The sequence below is a fragment of the Crassostrea angulata genome, chromosome 6 (assembly GCF_025612915.1).
Source record: "Crassostrea angulata isolate pt1a10 chromosome 6, ASM2561291v2, whole genome shotgun sequence".
NCBI lineage: Eukaryota > Metazoa > Mollusca > Bivalvia > Ostreida > Ostreidae > Magallana > Magallana angulata.
This window is the reverse complement of record NC_069116.1, coordinates 24894778-24915938: the sequence shown is the minus strand read 5'-3', so window position 1 is coordinate 24915938 and position 21161 is coordinate 24894778. Positions and strand designations below refer to the sequence as shown.

The following is a 21161-nucleotide window of genomic DNA, read 5'->3' as shown; positions in this document are numbered from 1 at the left end:
GTAAGAAATCAGAAACATCTTTCTAATGCGCATTTCTTTTGTGACGTAAAAATCTCGACCTTCACTGTCGTTTTTTACGATAATTAAAAGTCTTCTGTTTCAACTGATAAATTTTTTTCTCATGTGATTAATCGAAAGAAAAAATATACGTCGTTCAAACGCCCGCGCTACGAACAAGGTACTTTGGTGTTGCAACGTGCGAGGGGTGGGGGCATGGTGAGGAGTGCATGTCTCACATTGTGTGTGACCGATAAAAATTTGGGAGTTTCCACGACAAATCGATTGCAATTTCAATTAACAAACTGTTTTTTTTTGCTTGGCTTGACTATTTGGTCGATTTTCGCCTTCTGGCTTTTTTTGTCCTGTTTCTAGAGTTTCTATATATTGGATTGTTTCTTATAATGCGCAAAACAGGTTACACTTGCGGGATTTCGATATTCGTAAAGGCCCTGTCACACCAAGCTGCGTCCCCACGGCGTGTTCACGGCGTTGTAAAATTCATGGAATCGCCGTATGATCGCAAGGAAAATTCAGAAAAAATGTACAGTTTTATTTGACAATTTTACAAGTGGAGATGTCACGGCGTCCTGAATGCGACCGAGGCGTTCTTACGGAGCTCCCACGGCGTGTAACTGCGTTTCCAAGCAGTTCTACTTGGCGATTAACTGCGCTCTCGCTGAGTCTCCGCCGAGCACTCATGACGTGCTAGAAGTTTTTACCGTGCGTCCACGGCGTGCTCTGCGCGCTGACTGCGTGCACATGACATTCTTTACCTCTTGGTAGTTTAATATTAATTTATACAATTGTATGGGAAACAAACAAAAATTTACAACAAGTAAATAAATGATTAAAAATATTTTTGATTTTATGAAAAGGTAAATTGTAATCAAAACATAACTACAGTAACTACTAAACACTTTGTGAAGGACTAGGACAAAACTCTTAGTAGTCAGGTCTACAAAAAAATGCGTTATTAGTTGTTAGAAAACATAGAAAAGATGTTTGATGATTATTACATCGCTTGCTATTGTACAACAACCATTGTTTGAGTTTTCGTGGTCTTGATGACAACGCACTAGAAATGCCGTGGGAGCGCGGTATAAACGTAGAAGGAACGTCACAAGAGCGCGATGAACGCAGCAACAGCTCTTTGGGGTCGCTGTGTGAACGCAGCCAAATGAAAAACAACTTGTTCAAACGCTGTGGATGCTCAGTGAGAGCGCAGGGAGATCCCAAAGGACTCCGTGAGGTCTCCGTGCAAGCGCAATTGACTTATCACTGCGTCTACACTGCGATTAGCTGCGTTCCTTGAACGCGCCGAGAGGTCTTGTGGTTCTGTTGGAGATCTGACGGCACTGTCACGGCGACCTCACTACGCTTCTACGGCGTGTTTATCAGAACGCAGAGCCACGGTGCGTTGTTCAAGGCGATCCCACCGCGACGGACGAAGATGCCGTTGCGTTGTTACGGCGCTGTAGGAGACTCTACTGCGTTAACCTTGGGGTTTTACATTATTTAAGGACGCAGCGGGATCGCCATGAGGACGCAGCTCCGGTGTGACAGGGGTTTTAGCATTAATATTTTTATCGTTGCATTTCTTCGTATTTTTCCTGGTTCACGCGCTCTGTCGTCAAAGATATACCGGTATTACGCCTTTTTTCTAATCTTTTCACGAATTAACTAGCAATTGCAAGGAAGTTGTTCAAATATTTTAGTAAAAAATGTCTGTCAACAATAAATATCAAAAGTAAAGATGTGTCTTACTGATTGGAATTTCTAATAACTCAAAAATTGTTTATAAAAAATACACAGGTTCACACCGCAATTATTAGCAGGTTTATGTATTCATGACGTTGAATATTTCATTTTTTTTTTATTATTGTACTTCAAAAGTTATCTCATTTTTTTTAAACAGAAACTCTTACAAACACAAGTATCGTGAATTCAAAACTTAGTTTATTTAATTACTAATTTGCATATTTCAAAGTACAAAACATGAACATTCATATGATATTGACCACATTCTCATTCTTACAAGCGGTAAGCAACATTCATTCTCAGTACAACAATACAAATTTTAAGCTAATTTGTTTTACACGCATAAGGATTCATGAATATTCATGACAATGAGTTATTGTTTCTTTCAGGCATATAGAGTTTTCCACAGACAAAAACAATTCATTGATTCAATTACAGAATTACGGAAGTCCATAGTGATGAACACAACACTGACGAAAACTGGAATGGGTTGAAGAGGGGAATATTGTACAATGTTTCCTCTAGGAATAAATCATCCCTAATCGACAGATTTTTCACGTAGCTAAACATTAATATGAATAAAATATGAATAAAATGAATAAATTGCTTAATTGTAATGATTTTAATTCTACACAGTTTATTATGTGTTTGTCTGAATGAATAATCACCAATTTCAAATCTTTTAATTTTTTGTTCTACATACTAGTATGTATATTGTCAAAACTTAGATTAATGTACTAACCCTGTGGGTCATCATTAATCGTACAAATTAGTAGATTTATCTTTTGATTGTCCAAATTTCTTTAGTTTGTTAAGCATACGCCTCGTAAAACTGGGGCTTTTGGAGGATTGGTAATCTTCAGTTGTCGTCTGCTTTTTCCCGCCTTCTCGTCTTTGAATAACTTTGCGAACGACCCCAACCAATAGTTCGTCGATGTTGTGGTTGAGGACAACAGACGTCTCTATGTATTTGCACCTGAACTTGTCTGCAATCTTCTGTGCATCTACATAAAAAAAACCAATTAAAAAATTGGTTTAAAAAATTATTCCTTTGGCTACAAACGGAATGAAATCGGAAGATTTTGATAAACAAAGATTTTGTACTCGCAAATAAATGATCGCCTACAAGTAAAATTCTAAATGAAAAAGGCGAGACTGTCTTTGCAGCTAAATGTACCTTTTCCAGAGACAGATCTGTTTCTAGCTAAATCGCATTTATTCCCAACAAGGATTATCGGACAGCTGAATTTCATCTTGTCTCTGATGATTTCGATTTTCTTGACTGCATACTGGAAGGAGGAAGTATCGACGACGGAGAACACCACCATGACAGCGTCCACCATGGAAGATTTCTTACTTTCCTGCAGAGAATAAAAATTTAAAAACATTTTAAAGACGTGTTTTTAAATAAGTATGTAATGTTGCCTTCCGTCTTCATTATTCTTAACATAGGTAATATGCACGCGGATTAGGGGGTGGGGGGGGGCTATAACTTTCCATAAGTTCGGATCCCCCTTTCGTTGAAAAACTTATTCAATTCACAAGTGAAATTGTTGAAAAATGGTTCTCTGACCCCTAGCAAACAAAATTATTCCTTGGATATCCCCTTCCTCTGGGATTTTTTTTTTTGATCCGCGCTTACGTTCAACAATTCTGACAATTTTCATGGCAAATATCATGAAATGAGGCATTTATGATAGCTAGTTTTAGTCCAATACTGTGTTTGACCCAAAATATAAGCATCGTTTTCACTCTGCATGTACAGTGTACATAATGATGTGTATTTTTGGCAGAATGACAAATACTGTTTCCTAGCTGCAATAATGTAGCCCTCTCCGATTTTTTATATCTGATATTTACTGGAGAGGGCTACAATTCCACAGGATCTCCGTAATGGTGCAAAATTAAGTTTTTAATGCGGCTGACTTCGGTCTGAAAAGATCGATTTTATATTTGTCTTCCTTGAGATAAAATGATTTTTTAATTCAGGTTAAACAAATTAATCGTATATAAATCAAAACCAGGTAAAACACATCAGCATGTTTACCAGTCGTCTTTTTCAGCAGCCATGACAGTTCTCGCGTGATTTTATGGGATGTACGCTTGGAGTTTTGATGGGCTTGATAACGTGAATGTCAGTGTAAATAATTGATCTTACCTCGTTATAACACTAAAACATCATTTAAGGAAATGGTATATAATGGAAAATTCATATTTACCGCGTTAATTATGTTTATAATAGGGGAATTCCTATATTCAGTTCAAGATCCGCTCCTGAATTCTCATTGGCTGTCCCAAAATAAAACCTGTCAAGGTCAGTAGACATGGCGGACAAATTCAACTTTCGTTGTTGACATACACAAAAAGTAACCGATATATGGACTATACTTGATATTTTTGGATTAATTTATGCCATAGACATCTACAACGTTTGAGTTCAGGTAAGAAATGCAAATGTTATTGTCATTTATAAACGATTTGAGACGAAATCGTTGCGGGAGTGAATCACTCCCGCACTTGCACCATTACGGAGATCCTATGGAGTTGTAGCCCTCTCCCAAAAAAAAAAAAAAAAAAAATCGGGAGAGGGCTACATTATTGCAGCTAACTGTTTCCGTATTCGGGTACAATAGCTATCTATTTACAGACGTCGGTGATCTGGTTGTCTTCCTAAACACGCGTCTATTTATGGTCTCTCTGATAGGTAATTTTCTCTAAATACAGACCCTTTCTGAACAATTACAACGAATTAACTTTTTTTCGTCAAATTACACAGAAAATAGATTGGTCGGGCCTCAGTTATCATTTAGAACGCAGTGAGCGGTGTAAACCCGGCTTCTAGGTATGTTTGGCATATCTTAGCAGAGTCATTGAGGTTAGAACTCCACTGTATCGGTGTAAGCTCAATTATTATATGTATGTACCGATACTATCTGTCCGGGGGCAGAGATTTTTGCGTGCATCATCGTATTTTACTTTCTGTACGGATTCTCCTATTTTTGACAAGGCTATCTACGATATCATTCAATCATCTCCTCCAAAAAAATTGTAACATTTGTACAACCGCCAAACTTTGAAAAAAACACACAAAATTTAGAATGATCATTTGCTATCGTCCATTTTTTGTTTTTCACCGTTCAACCAGAAAACCGTAATTCATGAAAACAATTTTTACCAACATTAATTATCAATAACAACAAAGTGATATAATGCTACAGATGCAATTAGCTCAGGGACCAGAAGACATTCCGTCTGAGGTAAGTAGTTTTTACAATTGGAGCAGATTACAAGGTACTTCCTTTTTGTGTACTTGCATATAACAGAACGAAAACAAATCGATACCTCGATGGGAAATCCAATCAAATAGAAAAAAAACAATGGCTGTACTTAATGTCCCCCCTCCGGGAGAGCAGAATGATTATATTGTAACAGATTTGGAAGAAAATAGGTTCGACATCCTGGAAATGCGTGCAATTACCATTACGTAACTGTAATAGAAGTGATTCGAATTTCCCTAGGTGGGCACAGGGACAAAAATAGAAACGGTTTTTTTCTTGGTTGTTAATCCTATAATAATAATAATTTTCACTGGAAAATGTTACGATTTCGTACTGTTTGAGGTTACTATAAAAATGTATAAATAACTTGGTTATAATAACTGCAAGGGTCTGTACAGGAAAGTAAACAATATAATTGTTAAAGAGTCTATCCCACTGATGTCTAAGAAATTAAGGTTAATAGAGTCCACTGAAATGTTTGATATACTAATGCATATTCTACATACCCTGGAGACTTTTCAAAAGGTAAACCGCGCAATATTAGTATTACTCTATATATAAATCATCCCAGATATTTCAGATAGCAAAAATATTTTTCAAACATAGAAATATAAATAGATCTTTTATACAGATAAGTCTGCATACCAATGCTCTAATTTTTCACTATAGTTTAGAATAATTGAAAGTTATGTTTAAGTGGTAAGATATAATTCGAAAAGCTGCGTTTAACACTGAAATTGTGAGATCGTAATAAAGCATGTCTTAAAACTGCAGTCGCCTCATTAAATTGCACACAGTTTGCATCTTCCCCAGAGAATTCTCTCTTGAAAGAAAAGAACAACTCATTATACGTAATAAATCGTCTGCAATTTTGGAATTCCTAGTTTTATTGTCGATCACATTGTTCGGCTTAACACGCAAGATTTATTTTCATTATTTGGTTATTCTGTATATAAGTGGTGACACATGTTGCATGTAGAAATAGATTTCGGACCGGGAACTATACTGATATCGGGGATCGCGAAGCAGTCGCCTAAGGCACCGTGCGCCAAGATCTAGTGGTGTCATCTGGAATTAAATGCTCCAGTAGTTGTTGCCTTCTTGGCAATGGCATATCCATCGTTTCGTCAAGTATAAGCTAGCTTGTTCTATTGCATCACAAGAATTTCAGGCTCTTTGGTTTAAGTATACATATGTACATACGTTTTGACGCATCTTTATATGAACCACCAGTTATCTACATGTATTTATCGAATGATAACCTATCTCTAATCTTAATGCACCACTTTTGTACAGTACTCACCATTAATTCTGATTCGTCAACGAACTGTACACAATATTCATCTTTGTTCAGTAGAATGAAAATGTCCTCTGGCGACTCGGCCCCATCTAAAATTGTAGTTTATATGAATTATGCTGTTACACATTTTGACTTAAGTCTGACAACGGGAATCATAACAATGACCAAAAAATACCTCGATTATGGTGCATGTAAAATTCCTCTGAAGTAGTGAACTGGTTTTTCAGTGTATGAATTCCGACCTCATCGCACCCCACTAGAGCCAACCTGACCATTTTGACAACACGTGGCGTCGCGTTGTCGTTGTTGCTGACCATGGCTTCAGCCCCAGTGTCATACTTTTCACAAGAGTTCACACTAAGAGTACTCCGTCGACGAATAAGGTCCCCCCGGTTCCTGACGCCTCCCCTCGATAAATGGAAGGACCGCACCCTCTCTAATGGGCGGGCCTCGGGGGGCGCCAGGAGCATTTTAGGGCTCACTGGACTTGGTAAGCTGTTGCGTCGTACCAAGGTCACATCCAACCTCACATGGTCGGGCTTTTTCTGTTTAAATGAAGACACTCTTTTAAACCCAGACTCTGTGGAATCCCCAGGGGGCTGAAGAAGTCCCTTGGGGTCCCTAAATTCTTGGTTGGATTTCACTGCTAACATTACTCCAAGGCTTTGGTAGTGTGTTTGTTGTTTTGGTTTACTCTCAGAGATTGCAACAGTTATTTATGTAAGTGAAAGAGATGAGTGAATCACTAGTACGTACACGTCGGTCGGTAAATATAGTCTTGATTTTGATAGGTGGCTCCGACCGTTACTTTCCTCCCCAATCAATCTGCAGGTGATGTACTTTCGTACCTGCATTTCGACATGTAACGGTTGTAATTTTCAGTGTTTAAATTCCATAATCATGTCTATTTTCACAAGGTTAGTCGTATGAAATTAATAATGCAAAAGAATAAGGTGCAGTAGTTTTTTATGAAAACAATTGACATCATTGATTAAGCAGTGAAATATAACACCATAATATTGGAGAAAAAATGAAACCCAATTTTTTATTCTTTATTACAACACTTCCTCTTGTTTTATTCAGGCTTATTCTCTTGAAAGAAGGTGCCAGATTGTGGTGCCTGCCCAGTTGTGATATTTTCGTAATACAGAGGAATGACAAAAATCTTGAGAATGTATACTACCATGATGCAATAAACTATTGTGAACGGTAAAGGGCGTATTCGCCACTCCCTAAAATTGAATTTCAACTGCGTTATCATGATGTTCTATATCGACCTGTTATTCATATTTTATGATTATCGATCTCTTCGATGAGTTATCTTTTAATTGTTTGTTCATTTTTTTAAAGTGAATCATTGATATTGATCTAAGTATTTCCTGTCAACAACAGGAAAACAATGACGAAGTCCCATGGTAAGTATTACAATGATAGATTTAAAAAGAGGAGAGGAGTTTGTTCAATTAATATATATTTTATTATAAAGGTACAAAATGAAGTAAAAAATATAACAAGAATATGTACATGTATATACAATAAGTAGAAAAAAAAATACAAAACGGAACTATCAATCTGATCTAGAGTGTAGAGACGATGAAATCTTTCTCCGGCTAATCTCATCCGATTTTCATCAACCAAACATTTTTTTTGTGACTCAGTTCATGTCCCTTAACCCCAACATGTCAGTTTGCACTGATATCTCTGTTATTCCAATACATTCTATGCATACAGTCAAGCCTTAGTCACAGAAACCAATGATATGTAAATCGTATCATCATCCCTTGCGGATTCATCATGGAATTCCCCTTCTTCACACGTCAAATAACCTTGTGCACGAAAAATCAGGATGTCCGATTTTCATCAGTTTCTGGAGAAGTATTTTGGTGAACATGGATGCTGTCTTGGAGTCTTTGGTCATTTCACAATCAGGGTTGTATGTGCTGCTCTGCCTTCTGCTTCGGATCTGGCGAATAATTCCCGCCAAAAGTTGGTCTACGTTGTGGTTTAGCGCCACAGATGTCTCTATGTACTTGCAGTTATATCTAGTTGCTACTTTTTTGGCATCTAGCGATTAAAAAAAAAATAATGAATGTTTAAATTAAAATGAAGTTTTTAAAAACATAAATAAGAAATTCTTTATAGTTCTTCATTATTTAATTTTACATTCTGTGTTATTTATAACATTTATAAAAAATAATAGAAACATGTCAAAACATGCGTATTTTGATACGAGTAACCGGTTAATCTGTCGAACCTAGAAGAGATTAACCGATTAGCAATTTTGCAAACGGTTGATATCTCTAAAAAATTCATTTAATTTTCTTTAATAATAATAAAGTAAAATCTTAATCTTTTACATATGTGGTTAACATTTATTCGATTCTATATCTACCTTTTTCAGTGACGACTCTCTGCCTTGCCTGATCTACTTTATTAGCGACAAGAAACAGTGGTCTCTCGAACTCAAATTCTTGCCGAATCATTTCAATTTTTCTGACTCCATTTTTGAACGATTTGTTGTCCACAACTGAAAATACTACCACTATGGAATCCACCAACTCATTTTCTGCTTGATTCTGAAAATTGATAGATAAAACAAGCATGAATTTGATAAGCGTTTTCTTTTCATTTTCTTTGGCATAAAAAAAATGCGGTTTTTTTCTTTGTTATTTGTTATCAAAACATTTTTACAACTCTTGATACAATTCTTAATATATTCATAATAATGTTCAACATTTTTATATCTTAAAATTGAAATCTTAGTTATAATGTCTTTTATCATATTCTTGAAAGTAAAGTTTTCGAAAAGCATAGGTCAAAAATACCTATATGTAAACAGCTATTGTGCGTGATGTGTGTATATACATGTAAGTAAATTTATCTCTAAATCGCATTGTTTCACTAGTTATGTAAGAAACAAGAATGATTGGAGACTTATCCTTAAAGGACAGAACATGACACGTTTCTCTGATTAAATAATTTTTACTTTCTAAATGTAGGTATTTATCCTCTTATTTCTTACGTCTCCGAAGCTCTGACTAGCATCCGGGTTATTTATAGAAAGTAATGTTTATATCATTCTTCAGATGTTGGTATACATAAACTCGACTGATACAAAAAATAATAATAACTCAGGAAGATCTTCTTAGAAATTTGATTCACACGCGTGGGTAACCCGGTATCATTAGTTTCGTTGCTCATTTAATGCTTTGCGTGACAAAGAGCATTTAATCTGGTTCATTTCATGTGGTATTACCACATGCTTTCGGACAAGGTAGTCCCATTGAGGCAAATTACTCCTTCTTACCGCTAATTCTGTTTCGTCAACAAATATCACACACGACTCTTCGTCGTCCATCAAGACGCAGATCTCTCCCTGGTCTCTGTTACTATCGTCTGCAGAAAGAAGACAATTATGCATGAACTGAAACTAATGCTATTCAAATTCTGAAAGATGAAAAAAAACATTGCATTCTTAATGGACATTCTGGGACAAATCTGACCGTATTTCTTACACATTAATTTGCATTTCTCATTTAAATATTGTCATTTTGTTCTCGTATGATCGAGTATTTGGGGTAAAATTTTTGACATGAGTTTTTGTAAAAATATACATCATGCTTCTTATAATTAGACGTTTCACAAACTTTAGGCCCGTAAAACATGTTCTTTCTTTAGTTATTTGTCTCTAAACTTTGCTACACATCTGATGAATATCAATGTGATCGGCCATTTGTAATGCCACTGCGCATGAGTGTGGGAAAATCTAGTATTGAAGAACAGTTTGTTTACAAATTAGAATCACATTTTTTATGTCTAAAATTAGATAATTCTTATATCAGGTGATACCCAAATCATTATTATTCCGTTATTCATTAATGTAAAACTATATGAATTGATAATTGTTATGTGTAATAAATTTTAGCATCAACGACACGATAAAATTTGTGAATACCCCCTCTTCCTGAGGGATGCATGTACTGAGAGTGTTTTATTTATTCTTTATTCAAAAATTTCGTGGTATCACGTGGCCGATTTAAGGCGGGGTTTATTCAAATGCTCTATTTATCGTGGAATCGAAAATAATTATAAAAATTATTTATTAATTTCTATATCTTTTTATCCCGATTGATATAAACTGCGTAATTTATTGTGAAGATATATCTTATATAACATATTTAAATAAATAAATCAATCAAATATTTCTTAGCATGAAAAAATACGCCGCATATTCCTTTAAATGATAAACGGAAATATTAACCAATCTTTTTTTTTTTTACTTACTTTTATTGTTAATGTAAAGTTCTTCTGAAGTTGCAAATTGATTTTTCAACGATTTTTTTCCAACTCCTGCAGATCCTATGATAGCAACCTTAAATTGTTGCCTCTGACAGATGCTTTCCAAAGAAGACGTTGCTCCGGTGGAAAGTGAATCAGGCCCCTCACTTGTTGCAATACTATATGTACTGCGTCGCCTGATTTTGTCCCCGCAGTTTTTGAGTCCGTCTCGAGTAAGACTAAAAGACCGGACTCTTTCCAAGTCCGGTGTATGGACGATTGCCTTGATAACAGAAGGACTAGGCAGGCTATTTCTTCTGTGTTGTCGAATAGCAAGTGAAGTTGGCCTTTCAATGCGAAGAGATGAGGATCTCTCTACAGGCTGTAGTTTCTTGATCAGATCCTCTTTATATTGCATGTCTCCCAATTGGTTCATGTTTGAAAACATTGTGTTCAGCACAATCTCCAGGAAAGTTGTGAGTGTATATCTAATGTTTACCTCTCTTGAAGTTATATATACCCACCGCCTGAAGAGCTGAGTCATAAGGTGCTGGCTCTGATATCGTTTACTTCTCGCCATTTCTTTGCCAGAATGCGCAAAGGTGATCCTACTCTTAGTCATATCAAAGACGCTGGTTGCGGACAAAACATTAATTGTCAATCTTGATATTAAACAGTATTGAAATATTAAGTAATAAGTCTAGTGCAAAGACTTGTACTTGCTGTACTTGCACTGGATGAACATTTCGCGTTGGGGTTTATTTTTTATTTTTATGAAGTCTATGTACATGTATTGTTATTTGAGAATTGATATATTTGTGTTTTGAAACACCGTCATTATTTTCTAAATTATAAGCATTCGGTTTTTTACAGAAAAAATGAATTAATCAGTATTAGAATTTTGCATTAGGCCTTCCAGACCTTGATATTGAAAATTTAGTTTACAAAACAAAACCTAAAACTTTAATTTTCGGTTTTCAATGACTATAAAGATTTTCTGTCCCACTTCCCTCGTTCTAGTTTATCTTTTTTACAATTGCTTGCTTTATTTCGAATGTTTCTGGATTTCATTAAATGTTATCTTGTAGCATATTTATAAAACACTCAAACACATTTGAATGTTGAATTGAGAAAACCCGGTCGAGTCAAAATGAGTTCTGTAAATTACCACACAAAATGTTAAATTCTCGCCCAGCAATCTTAAGAATTCGTTTTAATCGTTTATTTAGAGCATGCATCGAACAAAGATACATTAGGATGAGGAAATTTTTTTCATAAAAATCATAAAAGTAAGCAACAAATTTTAATTTTAAAACGATAATATTTCATCACAAATATTTGTATTTTTTGATGTTCATGGAAGAAAAGAGTGATGAATAAAGTAAGCATAGTGCAAAAATGATGAAATCTTTCTGCATAATATGTATAAACAAAAATAGCTGTTATTGACAGGCCGGCGCCTAGCCCAAAGATAACAAACACCTAATCCGATACAAACAGTTTAGGATTAACCTTTAAGTTAACCTTGTCCGCAGGATAAGCAACTGTTATAAAGAAAGCACCTGTGTTCTCCATGCATCGTAAGCAATTCCCATGGTCATTGACTGAGTACAGCATCAAGTTGTCTATCCAGGTGAACGAGTTCTAAGTGATAACTGTCTCAGTACTTTGGCGAAACAGCTGATGACTGTTTACTGGTACATTACATATCTAAATCAAGAACTGGTTCATTTGCCAACAGACAAACAACGAATATCTGTATTAATTTAGATAATCAACTTGTTACATTAGGGTGGCTTGGCTTTTCTGGTAAACAAGGTCAAATTTGCATGTAGGGAGATTGGTCAGTATTCACCGTTTATTATGTCATTACGTCATTAGCGGGTTGTTTAGAATACATGCACAATAACACGTGGACAGAAAATAAGGTCGAAACTATCTAACTATTAATCTATCATAATGGTAGATTTTTTTTATATTTTTAATTGAACTTTCCTATTAATCTTTAATTAGCTTTTTAATCATTTAAAATAAGCAACTTTGCCCTTAACTTACAATATCTAAAGTATAAAAATGTTAAGTGAGTTTTATTTCTTCCCATAAAGGTGACCGCTTATGAAGTTGAGCAATTTGTTCAATGGAAATACTGCGACGTTTGCCACAGAGGTTGACATATTACTGTGTGTACTGGTGATCAGATGCTTATTATTACTTGTCTATTTATATTTATACGTTAAACATCAAACAAGTTCAAAATATGCGGTAAATGAGAAAGTTCACAGAGAGGTTAAAGTAAATGATATCAACATGAGCCAATATAGCTTGTTGACATTATGCTGTTTACAAGGGGGGAAATTCGGTTGAAGGATAGGGTTGTTTAACCGAATCGCGAATAAGAGACAAAAAATACAGTATGTTTCTGAAAAAAAAGAAAATGTTTCTCAATCGGCTTCCAAACGTCACGCTGTCAAACTGCGTATTCACATTGCTATATATATTTCTATCTTTTTTCTACAAGAAATTCAATAATGAAACCTTTATTTGATATCATGAATATGTTTTTTTTAATACCAGTACATGCAAGATATAAATTGGTATGATCTAAATTTACTTTTAAAAATAAATATGTATATATACCGTATCAAAATTCATCCTTTATTCGATTTTTAACATTTTGTATAAAATGATAAATATTGAATAAAGGTATTTTGTAAACAGTCTTTACTGATAACTCAAAACAGAAAAAAATATAAGATTTGTCACGGTCTGTTTTTGATAGCACTTTAATACAATACTACCGATATATTTTCCAAAAAAAAAATTCTCATAAAAAATACTAACAAAATTTCTGTGTCCTGTGTGTTATAATTCACATCACGCAATATTGTCTAATGTTTGACCATGGCCCCTGCCTTGTCGATTGCAGGAGGTTGAGAACTGGGCTTTAAAGGGGCATGGTCACGATTTTGAGCAAATTTTATTTTTATGTTTTTATTATTTGCAATGCTTTAGAGATGCATTTCTAATCATCAAATTAAATTTGAGAGTCATTGGTAGAGTTATAAGCAAGATACAGGGCTCACAATTATTTGTCATGTAAACAAGGCTCGTGCCCTGTTTTTGTTTACATAGGTTCCATATACCAGTAAAAGATTTTCCAGCTTATTTATCTATCTTTTTATTTATTTTAAACATAGATATACAATTCCTAACGTTTAACACATTCGTTTTAGGTTTAAAACTGAAATTTTTACTTCAACTTTTAAAATGTAAACAAACGTTTTGTTTACATAGCGAAGAATTTCAAGCGCTGTAACTCGCTTATAACTCAACAAATGAGACTCAAATTTTGGTTGCCTATTAAAAATGCCTTTCTGAAGCATTGTAAATATTAAAATCGGAAAAATAATTTTTGACCAAAATCGTGACCATGCCCCTTTAATTAGTGGAACTAAGCCCGGCTCTCTCTTTGTGATATCATTTATATATACTACTATATTACTATAAGGTGTTGATTTGTCTCAGTTTTGCATTCATTGCTGAACAATAGTATATATATAACGTTATTTCATCCATTACGAAAAAGTAAGCTAATGGCCATGAACGCTATTTTACAGTTGATTCACAATTCTTGTATTTAATGAGAAGACTTTTTCGAAGTCCAGCTGAATAGAAAAAAAAGACAGCTTATCTATGTTCATTCTTCTTTGTATTGTTCCTTCTCATAATACAAATACACAAATTGCAAGTTTGCGGTACTAATGAAGAATTAGCCCGAACGTTAGAGCCATTTTTTTTCATATTTATTGGAAAATGTGTTAACAGTATGCTATATCGGTATGTTTACTTCTTGTATGCCTGGTTCACTTTAATATTAGCAACACTGTACAAAATGTCGATGCATATCATGCAAGTCGGACGAGAAAAAAAACCTGCATAAATATTATCATACGCAAGCTGCTGTAAATGCGATAACTGGTTTAATTTTGGTAATTAGTTAACTAAGGCTGATAATAAACTCGGTAAGATAGCTGGTTTTGTGGCTTGTTCGGCCTCCTCTTCTTTATGTATCAGTTAAGGATGTCACAGCTGCTGGAACTATCACACTGAACTTCATGTATTTGGAGTAGAGGTCGTTATTTGGTACTACATGTACGATAATTAATTAATTACGCTTTAGGATCAAGTTATCCTACAGTACTACTAACAAAATCAGCAGATGGGGAGGGATGCAATGTTTGTTGGTTGTTAGATAGGGAGAGAAAGTAAATTTTGAAGAAAAAAAATTGTGTTTAACAAGTGTTCCAATTTGTAAAGAATGCATAAAACCCACAGTAACGAACCTTTTGTGATTTTACATTGTCTCATGTACTAGTATTTGGATAAGGCGACAGCGTGTAAGCATATTTGTCGTTTAATGCATGTACTATAAACAAAAATAACAATTCTATTTATTTCAAATATGTGTTTCTTTATACTCGGCCCTTTATACTTATCAAAACAATTCCAATTTCGAATACATGCGAATAAATGTTTATGCATTTTCAAAATTTAATACATAATATTTTATCTAATCAACAGGGAAACAAATATTTATGCAATACATCTCATCTTTGAAAATAATGTGTTTTGATCGATATTAATGTTCCAAATCTATTGCATGGTTATAACAGGTGCGTTTGTACCCCTTTGGATCCTTCCAATAACATTAAAAAAGACAATACCTTATTTCAACACGGATTTTTGTTCATTGTCGTAAACCTGCTTGAAGTATTTACCTTGAATAATGTTTCTTCTTCCTGGATCCTTTGATAAAATAAAATGTTTACCTATTCCTAAATACAAGGAACGTTAATAAGTAAGAGCTCTCAGAAAAGATTTTTACCTGCATTAGATGATAAAGGTATGTACATGTTTTTATTGCAATTGGGGACATCGGGTCGAATAAAATTGCCAAATCAGGAAGCCATAAAAGGGAGTAGGGATATTTGATAAACATTGCACATTGCAATTCTCTCAATAAATGCACTAATAACCTTAAAATAGCAAAATCGAAGCGAAACGCATGTTGTGATGTTTATCATTTCAACCTTGCTACTGCATCAGAATCAATAAACCTGATAAGAGTTCACTATATTTAGTTCATCATCATTTGCTTTACTATAGATAGATCGTATTTGTTATCTTTTGTTAGATGCTCAAGTGCGTTAGTTTAATCTATGTTTTGCATCAAATCATGCCGTATATTTGGTAATAAAACAAACGTGGTTATCATTATGGTATTTCGTCTGCTTTATCGCTAATATCATTTTTGTTTTGATAATAAACCTCTGTATTGCATGCGCAAAGATTCAATGTTCCCACTATCTTGAAGGTAATCATCCCAAAAAAAAAAAGAATATTCTGCAACATATTTAATCAATGTTGGCTTCTTTCTGTCATTATCTGTTAAGTCGTATGACAAAGTTCAACATTGCTTTGTGAATGAACCTAACTGCGAAATCATGTCACCGTTTAAATTTGAGACAAACGACATTTTAAACAAACTGCAAAATAAGACATTTTATAGTTTCTCACGGTCTTCTAAAAGCGATTAGGAAAATATGATATCGTATGAAATACGGGCAACGAAAACGCCAATTCCTTCCAGTCTTCTTTGCTCCGTCTGTCTTGCTCATTTTTCATTTTTACAAATATTTTTAAAATAGTTTTTAGATATAATCAGTGCGAGCATTGGTTTGATATTTCTTTTTTCTAGAAATGCCAAAATAGTTACGATATTTAAAAACTAAATTGTGTTGCTATACATGTGCATTATCTTTACCAATGATAATAATGGATTGATATTGTATTTACAAACACTTTCAAATTAAATTGACTTCTAGGGACAAACATCGCATCTGTTAGAATTTTTTAATACATGTATCTTGAAGTTGATCGCACAGAATATGATGTATAAATTTGCCATCTGCTAATTCTTTTGCAGCAATCAAGATATTGCATCAGTATATATCTCTATATCAAACGAACAAATGCATTTTGGCTGGCGAGTTATCCCAGGGTGCAGCATGCCGTTGGCAATCGCGGATACGTTGCAATTCATCTTTATGTAACGCCCTGTATTGTCTTGTCTTGATCTTTTGCTCTCCGTTCATAAGAGATAACCAAAATGCTTTTCACACCTTATCGCAGATCGGAAAACCAAAAGCAATAACAACAAAACCTGCAAAACCGATCTTTCTGTTACGTATATCAAGAGGTTTTCAGGAAGAGTAAGGGAATTTTATTTTACTCATTCAATTAATAGGTTATATCACGCTTTATTAATAAGCATTCTTGAGAGAGAGACGTCATCCAAATCAATTTCAGAGATTGTCCGCGTTGCTGATTTCATCAAGACCTCCTGCAGAGTTATTCCCCATTAAAGGGTCATTTTGCATCGATTTTACGACAAAACAGACATCTGATATTGACTCTCTGACAAATAGGTCCTCGTTTTCCGCCTCCTCGTATGATTTTCAGTACCGTTCTGCATCAAGGTATAGACTCTGCTATCTACCATTAATAGAACGCTAACTTTAATTTGATGCTGTGGTTTACTATATTTTTCGTAATTATTTCGATACTGAAATGCAAACATATCGTGCGTTTATCGTTTAGATAGAGGACTGCTTCCAAAAAAAATGAATGACAACTTGGCCATATATGGTATATTATTTGCCTCAGATTATGACACAGATAATGACACATTAAAAAAAATATTTAAAGGATGCTATATACTGTTTTTTTATAGAACCAATCTTGCCGTTAACGGAAAAAATAGTCTATATTGGGAGACAAGAGACAGAAATACCTCTGGCAGGTAGGTACAGGTAGTTTAGTACACGCGCGTGAACATTCGATATGATCATAAATCAAAGAGTAGCATGCGTAGGGATGTTTTTCGATGTTATACAATGAGCTTAACATTTAAAAAAAAAAAAAAATACAGAACGTGGATGTATTTTTCTGTTCATTATGAAACCCATACAGAGGACCGTTTGATAGCTGCCCACCGTTTGTGTTGACAGACCGTCTGTCAACCAGAATTTTCCTGTAGAGCTTCAGTTTAAGAAGGCTTGGTGGTCTTTGCCATTTTTAGACTGTATTTACCCCCTTTTCAAGAAGAGGTCTCTGTAAAGATATAAGAAAATGTACAACATTTTGGATTATTTCTTTTCAAAACAATAGTTTATGGCTTAAAGTATTATTTTTAAAAGTTTAAGGCAGATCTGACGGTTAATTTGTTGACCACACAGCGTTCTTAAATGTTTCCTGTCCGTACTTTCCTCACATCAGTGAATCCCAGATTTCTGAATTTGAATGTACATGTACATGTATTCTGATTTTTGAAATAGGAAAAAATATTGAGGGTTTTTCAATGAAAAAAATGTAATGGTTGTGTATGTAAAATAATTCTACCTATAACTAAAGAGGCTCCGAAACTTTAGTTTATATATACATGCAGCAACGCATCACACTAATTGTTTTTAAAATACATTTATAAAGCACAAGTTTCATGTCATTTCTAAGACACAATCACGTTTCGTTATGCAAGTTTTATTTTTAGATAAGAAGTAAGTTGTTACTGGTTCATTCGGTTGCCTTCATTAAAACAAAATTTGATTCGAACATATTAGTTTAAGTCACATATCAATTTTTTTTTTGCTATGAACTTAATTTTAGATTAGAAAAATTTAAGGTAAAAGAATAAAGGTTGTTTCAAAAAACTGTCTGTTTTGAAGAAGGTGATTTCTATACTTACTTTCATTCCAAAACTCATTTAAACATGTTCAAAAGATCTTAATGAAAACTTTACATTTAATTAACTGTATATACTAAAAACTTGTCTATTATCAATTATCCAAGAAGGACCTCCCGCAAAGATTGTTTTAATCTTCTACCTAATGCACCAAAAGGTAAGCATTTAAACTTGGATTTTATCGTGTTTATTTACCAGAATGAGATTTTTTTCGGTACACTTTCATTTATTTATAGTTTTATGTAGGTCATGTTTTTTTTTCTTTTTATTTCACAGAGAGATTGATTCCAGTAACACGCAGTTTTGGATACTCCAGATTCTGACTATGAATCCGATTGTAACCGTGACTTCCTTTGATCTACGAAAATCTGCAGACAAATTGGGCTACTTAAGTTTCTATTAACGAATATACTGTCAGTACAATAGAAGATGTGCCAGCAACAGCGCTTCGGTTTAAAAGTTAATCAAGCTCAGCTAGAACGTTTCCTGGAATAGAGACGCGCAACACTTGAGACACTGGAACAGGTTGTTTCTGTTCTAATTGCCTTGATGTTTTGTTACTAATGAGCTCTTGTACAGTGGGCCTCCCCGCGTTTTCTGTTGTTTGGCGTTGGTCTTCTCGAGCCCATTGGTAAGGTTGAAGGACGCGTAAACCACCGCACAGCCTGATTACCTTAATGCCGTGTTTTGAATTAACGGCGTTAAAATTTCAATCCATTAACGAGATAGCGCGATGGCTTATAACAAATGACTTGTTATTTTGGGTTCCTGGAGAGGAAAAACAGGAGGCAAAGAAGCACTCTATTTTCAGATGGTTGTCATCTGTGGCGAAACAAAAACAAGATAATATATAATAACATCGAGGACAAAAACAATGGTTCAAACTTAAAAAGCAAGAGGCTGCGGCCGGAATAGTAAATGTGTCTGAGAACGGATAAGAATAAATCACACTGTGGGTGTTGGTTCTATGGTTTCTAAATTTTACTTCATCGTCAATTGATCTTTACTTGAACTCTTTGCGAAAAAAATTGTTGTTTTGTCTGATAACAGAATTGTCTTGGCAGTAATTTTACGATAGGAAAAAATTGCATTGTCCAAATATAACACAACAGATGATTAAGATTTTTGGAAAATTTATTGCTTATCTGTGTTTCTCATTTTAGATGAAGGAGTTTATTAACTGCAGCGACTTATAAACGGTTTGTTGTATTTTTTATTGATAATTATTTAAACTCATCATAGAAACGCGAGGCAAAATTAATACTATATGAACCATATATAGAAGCGTGTTTTTCCCCAACAACCTTTAGCAAAAATACCCTTTCAACAAAATAAAATTCCATGTAAATCTGATAAAATTTTGTTGTCTTTGTCAAACAATTAATAAACAGTCATCGTGATCTTGATTATATAAACGATGTTTATATTTCAAGGTTCGATCCTTCAAGGTGAACGTTCAAAACATACCGTACCTGCGTCAGGAATATTAAGCATTATACAGGAAACTTGAAAAAGAAAAAAACCCAAAAAACATACTTGACACAGAATTATGAAATCCGATAAACTGTCACAGAGAACCCGGCGTCCATAATTAAAGGTTGTTAATTATGGATATTTTACACTTAATGAACGTTTGATGATTATGAATTTCAATGCGAGTGGTGTTCATGCACCTAAGTGCTGATTCATCCTCTGTATGGTTATAATCACGTGTCATTAATTAAAAGCGGTTATCTCTTTGGATTCTTATGCTTCGTTGTCAAACATCAAAGCTGTTTTATTTTAGTTTTGTACAAAAGGCTATCAAAAAGATGCCTTTTATTAGACATACCCGTTGTCGTCGAAGTAGTTTTGAAATGACTGTTTGGTGCAAAAAAGATAGCAAGTGGCGAACCTCCTTGACAACATCAAAGAACAAGAAAATAGACTGATTAATTTATTTCATGTTGTAGTTTGCGTAACATAGACAATAGAGTTGTTTTTTTTCCGAAAGTATATTTAATGGAAACTCGTTCGGGTTTTCATAAACTATTGTAACCAAACAGATTATGTAATCCTCATATGATCACACAAAGATTTCCACAAAACGATTTCTTTTTTGCAACGAATCGCCCAGAGCATTTTTGAGGTGCAAGAGTTTGCGCCTGTTTCCTAATTCTCTAATTTAAATTTAATGCTTATGTTGAACTAGCATCCCATCCGAGGCAAGGTGTCTGTTAGTCTTTCTTCTTGTTTTTTATAAGTGGCTTTGAAAATGTATATTTTGTATGTTACAGTTTCATTTCTTTATTAAACATTACATAACCGCAGAAGTGCATGAGTTCTTTTAATCCATCATGTCGCACTAAGCACGTGTGCTTGTTTCCTATAGCAAGCCATGTTTCCAATTAAATCCGGCTTTGATGATACTATTTCACTATATGATTAAACGTCTGCAAACAATATCGTTAAAAAGCCCAACGAATCTGGGTAAAAGCAGGCTTGCTCTTGAAAACGGAAAACGGTGTAAAACGATTTCATTAAATTTAAATCGCCACGGTGTATTATCTTATCATTAAATCTCTGATTGGATATCTCAGATTTGTTTGTGATATTTCGTTAAGGTGAATGGCCATGTATTCTAAGTTATCAAAACATACATTATCGAATGTCCGTTGCCTTTTTTTCTTATCTATTATTCCTGTTATCTAATATCCCTTATCGTGATTGCAATGAACTAAATATTACTACTTCACGGTGTGTGTCA

General features: G+C 34.4%; 2 protein-coding genes and 1 long non-coding RNA gene across 5 annotated transcripts; 1 reads left to right on the top strand and 2 right to left on the bottom strand.

Moving 5' to 3' along the window:
• Positions 1-1934: 1934 nt before the first annotated feature.
• LOC128188991 (GTP-binding protein GEM-like) lies at positions 1935-7168 on the bottom strand. Of its 2 annotated transcripts, XM_052860351.1 has the most exons (5): positions 6512-7168; positions 6340-6425; positions 2936-3119; positions 2501-2762; positions 1935-2320 (listed from the first exon to the last, which is right to left on the bottom strand). In XM_052860351.1, exons 1-4 carry the CDS (start codon positions 6987-6989, stop codon positions 2515-2517), a joined length of 996 nt encoding a protein of 331 aa, XP_052716311.1. In that variant the 5' UTR covers positions 6990-7168; the 3' UTR covers positions 1935-2320; positions 2501-2514. The 2 variants fall into 2 exon arrangements, with proteins under 2 accessions (XP_052716311.1, XP_052716310.1); XM_052860350.1 differs by having other exon boundaries at positions 1935-2762; positions 6512-7167.
• On the top strand, positions 4877-20740 carry LOC128188993 (uncharacterized). 2 transcript variants are annotated; one of them, XR_008244203.1, is made up of 4 exons: positions 4877-5015; positions 17408-17476; positions 18523-18572; positions 18692-20740. It is a non-coding gene; the product is annotated as an uncharacterized LOC128188993 (long non-coding RNA). The 2 variants fall into 2 exon arrangements; XR_008244202.1 differs by lacking the exon at positions 4877-5015 and adding an exon at positions 17206-17322.
• Positions 7791-11209, bottom strand: LOC128188990 (GTP-binding protein REM 1-like). Its single transcript, XM_052860349.1, has 4 exons — positions 10621-11209; positions 9644-9732; positions 8729-8912; positions 7791-8400 (listed from the first exon to the last, which is right to left on the bottom strand). The coding sequence occupies exons 1-4, from the start codon at positions 11192-11194 to the stop codon at positions 8147-8149; spliced, it is 1101 nt and encodes a 366-aa protein (XP_052716309.1). The 5' UTR covers positions 11195-11209; the 3' UTR covers positions 7791-8146.
• Positions 20741-21161: the final 421 nt, after the last annotated feature.

Coding starts and splice junctions, on each gene's coding strand:
- LOC128188991 (XM_052860351.1), bottom strand. CDS start 6,989: ATGTTAGCAGTGAAATCCAACCAAGAATTTAGGGACCCCAAGGGACTT. Junction 6,426..6,511: donor TTACATGCACCATAATCGAG/GTATTTTTTGGT, acceptor CTACAATTTTAG/ATGGGGCCGAGTCGCCAGAG. Junction 2,763..2,935: donor CAGATCTGTCTCTGGAAAAG/GTACATTTAGCT, acceptor TTTTTTATGTAG/ATGCACAGAAGATTGCAGAC.
- LOC128188990 (XM_052860349.1), bottom strand. CDS start 11,194: ATGGCGAGAAGTAAACGATATCAGAGCCAGCACCTTATGACTCAGCTC. Junction 9,733..10,620: donor ACTTTACATTAACAATAAAA/GTAAGTAAAAAA, acceptor TTCTTTCTGCAG/ACGATAGTAACAGAGACCAG. Junction 8,913..9,643: donor TTGACGAAACAGAATTAGCG/GTAAGAAGGAGT, acceptor ATCAATTTTCAG/AATCAAGCAGAAAATGAGTT.